The following is a 15,751-nucleotide window of genomic DNA, read 5'->3' as shown; positions in this document are numbered from 1 at the left end:
TCCCCTTCCCTGCACAGCATGATTTCTGCTTCAATCGTGAGATCATGCGGTGTTTACACTTCTGGCCGCAGGTCCTTCTCCACAGCGACTCCGCGCTCATCCAGGAGGTCCCTGTCTAGTAAAAAATTGCAGTATTGAGGTTAAATTTATTTAATCTCTTATGTCTTAACCCCTCACGTTATGCTCCGTATCCTAGTCTGGTGCTTTTCTTGTCTCCACAATGCTGTAATGATCAGTGACCTGAACAATATATATTTACCTTTACACATGGTTCAAAGTGATGTAAGAACATTATGCAAAATGAGGAATGGCTACATGCAAATACCTACTCTTATAGTGTATCTTGTACCTTACAGGGAAATCTGGGTTTTGCCTATAATATCATGCACGGTTCAGTCCCTACAACTGTAACGATTTTGTGTCCTACATTAAACCACCATTTTCTACAAACCTATTTCATTCATATTATATGACCCGTTCATAGATGACTCTGTTATGGTATATTATTGATGGTCGCTGCCACCTTTGTGTCGGCTAAATGAAACGGAATGTCGAGTTCCCTAAGATGGGAATTTAAAGAGGTACGATACTTGTCCCGAACGCTGATCTCAGGGATCGCCTCTGTGACAGGAAGTGAGATTGAGGAACTCTTGACTAATTTCCCGGTTAAGAATATAAATAACGGCAGACTCCTGAATGGACAAGTGGGGGACCAGGTTATATTTTAGTGCACCATATAAAGCATATGAGCTTTACATCTGTTCTGTATTTTGGCCATTTTTATATCTAATCCTACTGTATGTCCTTATCTTCTAATGGTTATGAGCATAGATCAGTATATATATATATATATATATATATATATATATAGTATGTCCGTATATTTTATTTGTACAGTCTATCATATGCCCTTGAGACTTTCAGCTCATTTAGATGTGAAATGTATGAAAAATGTATATGTGCAGATGGCTCTTAAAATAAGTGGATCTTGGCAGGAAGCTTTTGTCATGAGACCGAGCTAATGGGGTGCTGGAGCCCTTTTAAGAATTGCTTCGTTCTCCAATTAATCCGTGCTAAATCCAGAAGCCATGTCTCACTACTGAGCAGCAGACATGGGTGATTGGAATCCGTTGTCAACACTGGTGATACGATGTGCCCCTCTTGTTAGGTTTTTTAGTAGAAGTCTGACTATATGCCACATGCAGATGGCACAATTTTTTTTATTTTTTTTTACTGTCATCGCTTTTCTATATTTGAGTTTAACAACCGTTCTGTAAGGCCGTCTAGTTGCTTGGAATACACTGCTCATACAGCTTTTCAGACAACCTGTTCCTAGCAGCCAGTCTTAAAGGGAATGTATCATTAGAAATTATATATTATTTAAATCAGGTTTTTTTTTATAAACTTTCTTATTTTTTTATCTTTGCGACTACCCACATAAAACAAAATCTGTCACACTGGCCACTAGATTCCCAATAAACGGATATTTCCTGTTCTCTGTGGCTCGCTTGTCAGGCTAGGTGTATATATACAGGCACAGGATGAGGAGAATCCTCTCATTATTATTAGAGGGTGGACAAGTTAATGATCAACTCTATTGCATTACTGAGAGCCTAGATAAGGCAGGATAAGTGTGTGTGTGTGTGTGTGTGTGTGTGTGTGTGTATATATATATATATATCATACATACATTCACGCAGCTCCCAGGTCTCTTGTGAGGGGCTGTACTCCATCACTTAGAGGAGACTGTAATAGTCTATTGACATTTCTCTGTCAATTGACTGCCATTCTTTTCAGGTGCCATATAAAGCACACACACACACACACCCTCCTGCACTGTCTATACCAGAGGGAAGTGTGTATCTCCAAAATGGCCACCCCCAGGGAAGTTTATACAAAATAAAATCCCTACAATATTTTAAAAAAATAAAAATAAACACATGGTCTTTTCTACATACGTACATCTATGTAATGAAACTAGAATTAAATACATGAGACATTCTATATATATTTTTTTTAAACGATATTCCCATCTTAGACATTTGTCATATCCACAAGGTATTGCGTAAGTGTCTGATAGGTGGGGGTTCCATCTCTGGGCGTTCAGCTTATTGGGAGAACAGAGGTCCTCTAACACTTGTTTGTCGATACAAAGCAGGCGATAATTGTATCGTCTTTAATAAAAGTTATGTAACGAGCCAAGTGCTGCTTGCTATAGACTAAAGGCCACTTTTAATCAGTGAATAGGGGTCACGAGACCCCCTCCTTCCAATAGGTGAAGGTCACAGAGGTGGGACCCCACCTTTTAAGACATTTCTGTGCCATAAATGTCTGACATGGTTTACCAGATCTAAACCTCAAAACTGAAATGACTCTCCGAGAAGGGATGGAGGGGTTTGGTAGTACTCGAGCCACGCATTCACCAAGGCTTCCTGCATACACACACTGGGATTCCTGCCATCCCCATAGGCTCTTATGTTAGGGATATGGGCTGAAAGCTATAAGATTTGTAAAGTGGGACCTGTATTGGTTGCCCCTTTTTAGTTCCTGGATTCGGTACTGGAAGAGATCCACCGCCGATCTGGCAGTTGCAGCATAGATCTTTATTATAGTTCTGATCATGCTCTGTATCACTGTAATAGAGTAGTATATAGGGTGTCATTTATAGTACCGGTAGGGGTGTACTACTCCTCTATAATTATACGTTTGTATATTGACCACTATGTCTTCTTTATACAGGAGTCTTACAGTAAACTACCTGGATTATGGAATTTCTGTTGTGTGGGGTGGACTGGTTTAGTGTCCTCAAATTACCTAACGTATTATGTAGTTTATAATGTCATTATACAATAATTCGCCATTACCAGATCCAGTTCAGGGGTTTTCATCTAGCATAATTGCTGTAATGGAAGTCAGAATATTCAGCAGATTTTCAGCAGTGTTCATAAAAATGTGATCACTTGCGATGGTCTTTATTCTTGTTAATCTTGACATTGACGCTATAAAGATGCACATCCACATGTGCATGGTATGACAGGCGGGAAGAGGGGTGAATAGTTGCCATATACCTAGGTGTCGCTCATCCTAGAGTAAGCAATAGGGACTGTTTTGTTTTTAAAAAAAATAAATTATTTTTTATTCTAGCTCAATTACTGGAGGGGGTCGCTAGTCTTGCAAAATGTTTTTTTTTTTTTTTATATCTCTGAGTTAATATAATAAAATATGATTAGCAAATCTCTCTCTATATGGTGAAAGAAGCTAAATGGATTCAAAATTGATAAAATGTGGTACCGCATGGATTTAGTCTACTGAACTGTGAATTAACGGTTGTGACTGATTTTATATTGAAACCCAAAAATTATCCTGGGTCTAAAACTATTTGCTTGTTCTACTTTTTAATATGCTGCCGTATGTAAGAACAGCATATTACGGGGAGCGGTCCATCCTCCTATTAAATGTTACGGACGACTGACTGCTGTATTTTGTGGGCGGAGGAAGGCTGTCCTCAGGAGTACACCGCACTCGTAAAGGAGTCCGGTGTATTTTATTTACAACAATTTTTATTTTATTTTTTTGTGCCGTCTACTAGGAGTATGACCTGTTGCTGTAATATGCTGTTCTTGTGTAGGGCAGCATATTAAGCTGACACTTTAACTCCAGTTGACATATTTTGATCACTTTTAATGGAAATTTCGCACAGCCCACACATTTCAGTCATTTTAGGTCTTAAAACCGCCATCGGATCTGTTCAGTTCAGTCGTATTTGGGGTTTCAGAATGCACACTATGATGCATCTATGATCCAGTTTTGACGGGTCCATTACCAGATCCCAATGTATTGATCTGATAAGTGTTTGATTTGATGATTCGGTGTTATATACCAAGCCTTTATTAGGTAATTGTAAGTAAAAGTAGTATAATGGGTGAACAGAGAGACTTCAGTTAGGATGAGTTGGTAGAAGCTCCACATTTCATCACTGAGATCTGGGCCGTGAAAACAGCTCGTTGATCGGCGCTCATTTGCTCCTTTCACAAGGAGCTGTGATCGGTAATGTATGGGGATGAGCGATCGTTACTATGATCGTTTTGTTCCCATACACTTCCATGATGTCAGCAGCACATCTCCCTGTTTACACCAGGAGATGTGCTGCCGACAACGATATTTAATTTTGCATGAACAGGTCAGCCGATGAACCATGGTTTGCTTGTTCATCAGCCGATCGTCGTCCTGTTTACACACGGCAATGATGAAGATCGTCTGCACGATCGTTGGCCTGTGTAAAAGGGCCCTAAGTTTCCCTTTTTGTTTGCCATTCCTTTTATTTTAACAAGGAGGGGGGGAAAAAAACCAAAATGTCTAGATTCGCAAAATAGAAAAAGAATTGAGAAATTTGAAAAATTTGAATTCGAGACGTACGGATGGACTTACATTTTACCAGCAGATGAGGACTGATAGTAAAGTTGATTAGTAACCTATAAACAGCAGATCTCTATTAAAATCTGTAAGGCCCTGTGCACACATGCGTTTGGTGCTTTCAGTTAGGGTTCCGGTGTTTTTTTTTCTGGCAAAAATACCGAAATCCAACAAACACAATTAGCATGTGCCCAGCTCTAGTCATTAAAAATGGTTCTCTTGCGTCATTTTCTGTAAACTCTGTTTCCCGTACTCTATCTACATGCAGGCAGCCTGCGAAATGATTGGACAGGTCTACTTTAACTGTGTAAGTGCAAATATATTTCACTAAAATGAACATGGATAATGCAAGGTCTCCCTATTGAATCCCCTGTATCATGTATTCCCATGATGACTACAGTGAGTGAGATGCTTTTTACAGTCTCTTGAGAACACTCAGCCAGATGCGACCAGTGACCGTAAAGACTCTCGTAGTGTAGAAGTGTCACAGCAATCCTCCGTATGAAAAAGATCATCCTTTTTTATTAAATTTTTTTTAAATGGCCGCAACCACCGCACCTTACAAACTAAAGTCACAGATGAGCCTAAAACTAAAACTAAAATGGATATAAGGGGGCCGGATGGGTAACTTTGTGGGGGGGGGGGGGGAAAGGGTTCTAATGAAAAATTCAAAAGCGTGTAGTTTTCACTGTTTGCTTGCATGGCATTTCTAGAAATAGTCCGCTCTTCTGTGCGTCGTATTTAAAGGGAACTCGTCACCGCTCTTTATGAAATAAACATAGGGCATTGTGCGGCTCCTAATATAAAATGATTTAATCTTCACCTTTTTTTTTTTTAATCATATACCCAAATGCTGACTTTAGAAGTAGATCTGCTATGTAACTTGTTACGCGTGGCATATTGTCCAGTTTTAAGACCAATGGAATTGCATGGAAATCCCAACTATTTATGCAGTTGGCTAATGTCATACATAGACAGACAAAATAATATTGACTTGTTAAACTATTTAGACAAATATTGGACCCTACAAAGGTGATCTACAGTTTCAATGGTAATTCTTCCATTTGCCTTTTGTTTCCGCTCTGTAAAGTTCCCGTTTTTTTTCACGGAAACAATAGCGCAGTCGACTACGCTATAGTTTTCGTGTAAAAAAACCGGAAAGTTTGCAGTACGGAAACCAAGGCAAACTGAAGCATTACCATTTAAATCAATGGTAATGCAAACGGAAGCTTTAGTATCCGTATGGCTTTCCGTTCATGGGTTCCTCCGACGGAAAGCTGCAATGGGACCCATGAACGGAAAAGCAATGCTGATGTGACAGGCCCTAACCTAGGCTTTTCAGGCTATAATGCATGAAGTGGATTGGCAGTGCTACACTGTTCAGCGTTTGATGTTTGTATTTATTTTAATATTTCGTAAAATATTCCATGTCTGTCATTGTTAACATTGAGATTATTTATCCTTCAAAGGGTCTGTGACTTGTTTCATGTCTTTTGAACTTGCCTGATCTAAGCTCTTTTTCTGCTTTGTTTGAACCATGTAATTACTGATCACGTCACTTTTGTAGGGAAGGGGAACTCCCTAAAATTGTTGCATGATCACCGTAAAGTAGTTGACAAATACTAGTATGTGTTTTTCTCTCTATATTACACATGCAGATGTGTCTTTCCTTACCTTTCCTCTTATCTCAACATATCCAGAGATGTGTGACACAAGATGACTGGCTTTAAAAAAATAATAGTGGTATTGAGAAAACTGTCACAAGATGGCTATGCTAAATGTGTCTGTTTGTGGCCACCCCGTGGTTGAGATGTGCATTGCAGCTTATCAAGGGTTCTGCTAGCATGTCGCGATATTATATTGAATTTGTTTCATGATAAATTGGAGCTCTTAATCAAATTCAAATAAAGGTCTTGGTGGACACATCGGTCTTCCACACTTCTATCCTATACAGTATATTATTATTTGAGGCACCACAGAAAAGAGGTGTTTATCAGAAAATACAGAAAGCCAACTAATTATTATCTAGATAATATTTATTCAGTAATCAGGGCTGCCATGAGGGCACTACAGGTTGTACTGCTGTCAGCAGCGTAGGCAGATGAGTATAAGCGGATCAACTTGACCTGTCAACTCCACCCATGGGACCTGCACAATGACCCTATTATTAATGTGCAAAAGATGGTGCCCATTTATGTCATGTAAGTTAAAATGTGCATTCCCTAATTACTCTGCTGCCTCTCCATTTTCCAGGGACCCATCAAATATGTGGTATAGATTCCACTTATCCATGGGCTACAGTATGTGGGAAAGGGGATAACCATCTTTATTCTGGAAAAGTGTTATGTAATCCCCCCCCCCCCCCCAAGTATCCACTGGGCTCCAAGATGGAGAATGGGATTAAAGGAGCCCAGGGCGCCCAGACTTTTTGTCTTTATAGGGCCCTGGTCCTACTGAAGGCAGCCCTGCTAACAATTGTAAATATCCTTTTGTGGCCATTGATTCAGAGGTCGTTCACATAAATTAATGGGTTAATGTTTCTGCTATTTGTGTGGTGGTCCATTTACTATAGACTCATCCCAGAATATAGATGTGTTAATCATCGCTGGATCTGCATGTAACGCTCTGATGTAGAATACGTTTCAGGTTTCATATGATTTTCCAGTGACCTTTTTAGAATGCGTCCTCCATCCTCACTGCTAGCCTTCCTCGCTTATGCATCAGGCTTGCATTTGTTTTATTGCTTTTTTTTTGGTCAACAGTAATTATGCACCTTCAAGGCTAGGGTTACACGGTGACTGAAGATCCAATAGGATTAATTAAAGCTGTATTGTGACCGCCATTTTTCATTCATGGTTAGTTTTAGTCTCCAGGTAGTTTGAGGTTAACTTTAACCCCATAACAGAAAAAAAACAACTCTTCTGCGCTGCAAACTACTGACTGGTCTCCAACCTACCCTTCATCGCTAAACTTCTGGAGCACTTGGTCTACTCTCGCTAAATCCAACGGCACTTGCCCTCTACTGATTCCTCTGGATCTCTCTGCAGCCTTTGACACTGTAGACCACAAACTCCAACTTAACATGCTGCACTCTATTGGCCTTAAAGAGGCTCTGTCACCACATTATAAGTGCCCTGTCTCCTACATAAGGAGATTTGTCAACAGTACAAGGTCGACAAACTTGGTCAAATATATAAGAAAGTCATAATAATAATGACAGAATCAGGAAATGACATTATTTAAATCCGGCTTGGCAGAGAACCGGCATTAAAGGGGACGTCCGGGCACGGACAACTGATGACTTATCCACAGTATATGATCGGTGGGGTCCGGCACCCGGACCCTGCATTGATTAGCTGCCCTTGGGTACCGGTTGTTATGCAGAGTCAGGAGCCGGAAGCAGATGGCTCCATACAGTGCATAGTGGCCGTGTTGCAGAACTGCAGCTCTGCTCCTCTTCACTTGAGTAGGAGCAGATCTGTAGCTCGGCCTCTATTCTGGACCGGGGCCATCTGCTCCAGCATAGACATCCGGTGCCTGGAGGCAGCCGGAGCAGCTGATCATTGCGGTTTCTGGGTGTCGGACCCCCACTGATGAACTATCCTGTGGATAGGTCATCGGTTGTCTATGCCCGGACAACACCTTTTAATTATCTTCTCCAAACGAAAATCTAATTAATGAAACGAAATAAATGAGGCATTCCCTTAAAGGGAGAATACATGTTTTGCTCTTCTTTAATTGACTTTGTGATCTCAACAGCTCAGAAAAATTGGTGGTGGTGGCTTTGGGGAAATCTATGATGCCCTGGATCTGCTGACAAGAGAGAATGTCGCTCTCAAAGTGGAGTCTGCCCAGCAGCCAAAACAAGTACTAAAAATGGAGGTGGCAGTCCTCAAAAAACTTCAAGGTAAAATAACATGTAATCTCGTTTATTTTATTTTTTTCAAAAAAGGATTCAAAGGCTATGATTTTTTATTTTTTTTTAAAATCAATATTTTATGCAATTTTTTTTAAACCAGTTTTGAAATTGACTTACTACATTTTTTTTAGTTTTTAAGGTACAGCTTTTATGTATCTTGTATGCATAGAAGCTGTATCATTCCGTCAACTCCGCTGAACTGACTGCTCGGCCGAAAGCTGGTCCTGTATGTCTCTGACACACAGGATCCAGCTAATAACTATCACAGATAGATGTGATCAATATTAGCTGGATCATGTTGGTCAGAGACACGCAGGACCAGCTTTGTCAGGCAGTCAGCTCAGCTGAACTGACGGCCTCAGCTTTGACAGAACGATACAGCTTCTATGCATACAGGACAAACGGAGGCTATATTAAAAAGTTTTTTGGTTTTTTTCCAATAAGTGAAGTGGTTTCCAATCGCATAAAACATTGTTTAAAAAAATTGCTTTTGAAGTTGTACATGGCTTTTAAGGTGGGGCCTGTATAATATTGAAAAAGTTCTGTAGTAAATAAAGTTAAATGTGTTGGACTCTACTTTATCAAATAGATTGTAATAGAAATTGATCTCCAAGCACTGATTTCGGGGATCCTGGCTGAAAGTAGGGAGGGGGTGTTAGTTTAATTATGTGCTATCAACTAGAATACTATATGCAATAGATGAATGAAGATCAATATACATATCTGCCCCTGTTAGATTACGTTGGTTTCGTCCTTCCACCCTTCCTTCCTGTTTTAATTCTTTATAAAATAGATATGTATTAATGGGGTCGCTTTAGTATGTACTGTTTATGGTGGCATCCGTACCAAACTTTTAGAATGCCTTGCAGAATTTCATGAATTTGCTGAAACTTGCCTCTATGACTGGACCGGCCTGTCATGAATTTGTACCCCTGGCTGGATTTCTAGATAGGAACAAGAAGCTTTTGCATATAAGGGTCAATTCACATTGAGTTTCTTGGCGCTGATTTTGACACAGAAACAGCATCTGAATAAGTGCCAAAAAACTGCCCTAATTGCCCCCCCCCCCATTCATTTTCAATGGGAGGCAGAGCCGTTCTCATTCCTAGGTGGCTTTTCATGTTCTTTCTTCCTGTGGTTTCTGCCTCTGACCTCCTATTGAAATCAATGGGAGGCAGAAAAAAACCGCGGCGCTCATTTCTCAGAATTATTTTTTATTTTTTTTTTTTTAATCTGCAGTCCTTGCATTAAATGGTTGTGGGCAAAAACACAGTGAAAAAAAAAAAGTGTTAAAACAACGCTGACCGTTCAAAATCTGCTTTGAGGCAGTTTTTTTTTCTGCCTACAAAAAAACTATGTGTGAACTCCCCCCTAAGGGGTATGATACTTCGATTCAAAAATGAATGTGTTCATGCATTGGGAGTTGGTTCAGTTAGTCTCCGTCAAATACTTATATTCATGTGATAATCATCTATTCATTGACAGGTTGCAGTTCTTGTTAACCAATGTCATTTTTTAATAACCAGGTTAACTTTGTATATTATTTTCCATAAGGCATGAGTCATTTTATACCCACGGGCTGCTAAAATATTGTTTAAATTGGTTCTCTGGTTTTATAAAACATTGTGAAATCTCCTATAAGGGAATTCTAAATTAATGGATGAGAAACGCTCAATTAGCCAAAGTGGCTACGAAGAGTCTACCTCTCTGGAGGGCCCAGCGTGTCTACGCACTCGCAGCCTATTGATTTCAACGGGCACCTATTTACAACCCCTTCAAGTAAACGTTTCCATTTTGGTTTTGTGACATCCGTTTCTGCTTGATAGAGTGCCCACCATCCAATGAAACTGCTCCTTTTTTGCAAGATGATTAAAGGGGCTAGCTAACAAGTGAAATATACTTATTAGGGGCTGCAAATGAAATAAATCAAAAAAGCAGCTCTTGCATATCCTTGCCACTGGCGATCCAGCGCTGAGCCTCCGGCGGCACCCACGGTGGTTGTTTACATTCATGTAGCATATGACTGCTGACAATCAGGGGGCTCAGCGGCCGTTTGTTACGATTCGTCACCACAGAGCCCCGCTGAGCCCTCTGATTGGCTGCAGCGGTAATCTGCTACGTGCGTGTAAATAACCACGCTGGGAAAGCCGCTGGTTCCTCAGCACTGGATCGGTGGTGGCATGGATAGGTAAGTATTTCTTTTTTGGTTTATTTGATTTGCAGCCCCTACTAAAAAAAAAAAAATGGCCCTTTCCGGATAACCCCTTTAATACTCGAGTTTCATATTGTATCCGATCAGCACTTTAATACGATTTTGCAGAGGAGGAAGGGTGGTGCAGAAATGTTGAAACTCAATCTCACATTTATAGTATATTAGGGAAATAGTGCGAGTACTTTCTCTAGATGTTAAGTGTAAATTCACCCTGGTGCGAAAACTCGACAAATGACTCTGAAGGACGTGCGCTATTTTGTATGCAGACAAGTATATGTGCGATCTGTGATTTTCTTTAGAATGTATCTTGCACATCTTCGCTCTCTGTGTATTGTCAGGGGAAGCTAGTTATGTCTCATCGCCCCCACTTAGTCATAGTATCTGTGCTGATGCGGAGAGCTTAGATGTACAGGAGAAGCAGGAATTATTGCTCCGCTGCAGTGTACGCGCCGGAATGACGCAGGTTTCATTGCCTATTACCCCTGGGTGTACTGAGATAAATAATACAGATATTATAACCGACTAGAAGGATCCCAGACAGCAGAGGGAGAAGCATTGAGGGATTCAGATTCTTTGTGGACGGGTATAACATGAGTTCTAGGAATATTCAGGGATTTACATATAAAGTCACTGGTTTATGAATACTGCAATATGCTACGGTGATGTCTGTATTGTGAAATCACCGGTATAAGTCATCCATTTGTCCAGATTCTAAATTATTATGCGGCCTTTTTTTTTAGCCATAAACGTCAGATAGATGCGGATCCCAAATTTGGAACCCGCACCCGTCTCCAGAACGGGGTCTCCTAAACCCTGTTCTACTGCTCTGTGTTGTGGCTGAAGCGTGTGACTTCCGATCATGAATTACGGAAACCGTGTAACTTGCTGACCTACACTGCTTCCGTAAGTCTTATAGAACTGAATGGTAATTACAGAAACCGCGTAGCTCGCATGCTACGCCGCTTCTGTAACTGCCATTCACTACTATGGGAGTTACGGAAACCGCGTGGCTAAGCAAGTTACGCTGTTTACGTAATTCCTGGTCGGAAGTCACACGCTTCAGCCACAACACAGAGCAGTAGAACAGGGTTTAGGAGACCCCGTTCTAGAGATAGGTGCGGGTTCCAGAGGTGGGACCTGCATCGATCTGACATTTATGATATATCCTGTGGATTTGTCATAAATGTCTCTGATGGGAAAACCCCTTTAATGGTTAGTCCCTTTTTGTAATCCTAGTATGTAGTACATCAGTATATGCTGTAACATTAGGATTTCTGGGGACCTCTGGACCCCCACCGATCCCCAAAACAAAGGGACGGTGGTCCCTTCTGCAATTCTCCTGCACAACGACGCTCCTAGATGCCCGCTATGTAGGGATCTGCAACATTACTCTATTACAATAAATGGGGCTGTGTTTTAAATCTTCAGTGGTTGGCAGAGATTGTCGCTGACCAGGGAAAATCATTGAAAGAGCTGCAATCGGGATCGTGGAGGTCCTGCCAGGAGCACCCACATAGATGAGGAATAAAACCAAAACAAGAATAAAAAAAGAACATCCAAATAGTGATAAGATCACTGACCGTTTACACTGAAATGATGTCTATAATCCAACATTCAACTTCAGAACATAGCAAAACTTGATCTTCTATTCACCCAACCTTTAGAGCAGAGGACTCTGGTTATGAAGTAATTCGTTTTTAAAAGATTTATTCTATTTTTTTATTTTTATTTTTTTTTAGAACAATAGATAATTTTAAGTCGTTTTCTACTTCGTACAGTAAATCATCGCATGGCTGTAAACTGTCGGGGAACCAGGCTGAAAGTGTTAAATTCTCCTGCAGCGCCTCCACAGAGGAAATTAAGTATTACACAGTGCCCATTTCAAACTGTGGACTGTCTGTAATGCATGGACATGCCAGGTCCTAAAGCTGCAAGATATATAGTCTTTGTACCCGCTTTGCTATTAACCTATTAACCCCTTCAAAAACTCTTGGTCCTCATATCAGATCTGATGATACTGGACAGTATGCATCAATGTTCTGAACATTAGGTTATTCTTTCTTTTGTTAGGTAATGTATGACCAGGAATTCTGAACCACCGGATTCCATATTAATGGAATATTATTGTAGATTTAGGGCCTGTTCACATCTGCATTGGAGGCTTTGTTAGGGGGCCTCCATCACAGATCCGGCCGGAAATGCTAGAAACCATGAAGCAGCATGCTATTTCCGGTAAAACCATGAAAGAAATCCGACCGAACCCATGAAAGTCAATGGGTTCCTTTGGGTTCCCTCTCATACAATGGAACCGGCGCTTCTGGTGTTTTTGTTGGTCTGGCACACTGACGGAGCAGAAAAAACGGAAACACCGACACAGGTGTGAATAGGCCCTTACTCTACATGTCCAGCACAGGGTATATTTCGTTATGATCCCAGTTATTTCCTTGTATTGGTTTGTAGAGACAAATCTTTGGATTGCAGCGTCTTCTGCTCGCTTTTTATAGCTTCCAAGTCTGCCGTCAGAATCCCTTATTTCTGCAATTAAGTCCTCCTCAATTTGTGTCTGTAGCATTGAACCTTCTTGATGAAGCAAAATGCGGTGATGTATCCTGAAACCATCGCTCCGAGTACGGGAAAAGCAATAAAGACTTTTAATGACAGGAGACGGACTTGAAAGGAGTTTTTATGAGTTGCATGATGTTGTGTGTGCCACATAATATTCATCTTTTTTTTGCGGAGGGTGTTTTAAATGTTTTGATAGTCACTTACCTGTCTATCCATCTTTGTAAGCCATTCCAAGAGCGCTGTATGGCCACGCACCGTACACATCATAATTTACCAGAAATGACACGATCTTCTGATTTCTTCTTTTTTATTTTTCAGAACCGCCATAGTCATGGTCTCAATATCTCTGCTCAACAGGTCTAATAGGCAGGTCATGTAATTTTTAAGACCTAGTAACGTGCTGTACTCATGTAGTTCTCATGTGTTCGCATAACATTAAAAAGCAACCCCTTCGAGTGACCGTAACAGAATGATGAGAGTTTTGTCTCTTCCTATATGATCATCATTCAGAGCCAATCTTTAAGGGAGTGATGTAAGATTAGAAAAAAAAATCTCAAACAGTGCCACCCTTGTCTTTGGACTGCATCTGGTATTGCAGCTAAGCCCAATTCAAATCAAAGGGGTTGACCTGCAATTCAACAATTAGCCCATAGACCAGATTTACATGTCATAAGATTTTTCTAGGGATCATATGAAGTGTGTTTCAATGGTTGCATTCATTTTATATGCAAGTCAATGAAGTAATGTATTCTGTTCTTTGTTAGGGAAAGATCATGTATGTCGGTTCATAGGCTGTGGGAGGAACGATCGGTTTAATTATGTGGTCATGCAATTACAGGTAAGTTTCAAATTAACGTTTTTTAACTTTTAGGCAGTATTGAGCAATATAGTAACGCCACAAGCATCACTATGGAGTATTCTGAGTAGATTATTAGACTGGTTGTATAGATTGGATGGATGCTATCCTCTGAGAATTCCCCTATATGAAGGTAGGCATTTACAATGAGCACATTATGGATTTCTAATTAAACCATCTTAAAGGGTTAGCCCTATATCACTCGTTGGTGGTGTTAAGTACAAATATACATATATACGCCAGCCAAAATGCTGTTCTGTGAAAAACATATATAAATCCCCTACCAAAGAAACCAGCTAGTAAACGTTTAACAAATCTTTATTAAGTCATTAAAAAGTACCACATATAAAAATATATTTGACACCCACTAATTGGCCATAAAGCCACACACTGGCACATTGGGGTATAATGGGAAATAGTGCAATGGTGACCCACATAAATACGTATAGTAGGTTTAAACAACGAGCATAAGGTAGAAAGACCATATAACATAAATTTGGGCATACAGACTAAAAAGTGAGAAGATCCAACCCCTACGCTTGTTTTGCACATAACTTCTTCCGGGGGCCCTATTTGCCATTATACCCTAATGGGCCAGTATGTGGCTTTATAGCCAATTAGTAGGGGGGATCCACTTTTGTGTGTGTCTAATATATTTTCATATGTGGTACTTATTAATCATATATTTACTGACTTAATTGAGATTTGTTATATGTTTACCAGCTGGTTTTCTGTGCAATTCTTTGGTCGTGAATGGTTGTCTTGTAAAGACAAACTATTTGCCCTATCAGGGCATATGTGTATCATAGAGTGAGGTCCCCCGTTCAAGACCCCCTTACTATTAACCAGATTGTAGGTTTGCTAACAAAGCCGCTCCTATCCTGGCAGACTTGGTCCGGCCACGTATTACCTGTTTATGTGAATGGACGCCATGTAATGCCGTATTTCTCGTGAAGCTGGCCTCAACTTCTGCCAGCTTTTTGCTATGGGTTTCAGAAGCTAGACCTGTGCCAATCACCTAATTGCTGGGCTAGCTGAATTTTTAAATGGGGTAGTCCTAGTGGGAAAGTCCCTTTTTTTTAAAATCCACATTATAAAGAAATATTGGTTTATTTTATAAGAAGATGAAAAAAGTTTGATTATGAGGTGTAGGTTTTTTTTTTTTTTTTTTTTTTTTAACCCATGGTACATGTGCAATACATTTCAGTCTGAGCATTATTAGAAATCCTAGCAAAAATTTATTTTTATTCACCATTTAAGACAATGACTCCTCCCTCCACTACTTCATTCGGAAACTTAATTAACTACATGACCCTAATAATAATTTTCATCTCTTTAGGGTCGAAATTTGGCAGATCTCCGACGTAGCCAATCCAGAGGTACCTTTTCTGTCAGCACCATGCTACGACTTGGGCGTCAAATCTTGGAAGCTATTGAGAGCATTCATTCTGTGGGCTTCTTACACAGAGATATCAAACCTGTGAGTACAGAATAATTGGATCTATAATATATTTCTCAAGATCAGCAGACAAAATAACTTATTGTATATACGATCATTGATCGTTACAACATCGATCATCGACTTTCCAGGCGGTTGAGATGTTTTTGTTATCATTGCTTTGGATAATTGCACAGCCCATGTTTATACTTCAACTCAACTGGAATAGTAAAAGCAAGGGTTAATCTTGAATGAATGAATAAGTAAATAAAACTCAATTAGACTGCAAATACCATACCATTGGCTACTAGAATATAACAAATTGATGGCACTAGTATCTTTCATGCT

General features: G+C 40.1%; 1 protein-coding gene across 3 annotated transcripts in view; it reads left to right on the top strand.

Annotated features, from left to right (window-relative positions):
- Positions 1–15,751, top strand: part of TTBK2 (tau tubulin kinase 2) — a 67,013-nt gene that overhangs the window by 24,023 nt on the left and 27,239 nt on the right. For all 3 annotated transcript variants that reach the window (XM_075844721.1, XM_075844720.1, XM_075844722.1), the window contains exons 3-5: positions 8,173–8,320; positions 13,874–13,947; positions 15,305–15,445. In XM_075844721.1, the coding sequence (XP_075700836.1) occupies positions 8,173–8,320; positions 13,874–13,947; positions 15,305–15,445 (363 nt within the window). The remainder of the gene's footprint in view (positions 1–8,172; positions 8,321–13,873; positions 13,948–15,304; positions 15,446–15,751) is intronic.

This window comes from Rhinoderma darwinii, chromosome 12 (genome assembly GCF_050947455.1).
Source record: "Rhinoderma darwinii isolate aRhiDar2 chromosome 12, aRhiDar2.hap1, whole genome shotgun sequence".
Lineage (NCBI taxonomy): Eukaryota > Metazoa > Chordata > Amphibia > Anura > Rhinodermatidae > Rhinoderma > Rhinoderma darwinii.
The sequence above is the reverse complement of the archived record's forward strand: the minus strand, read 5'-3'. Positions and strand labels throughout refer to the sequence as shown.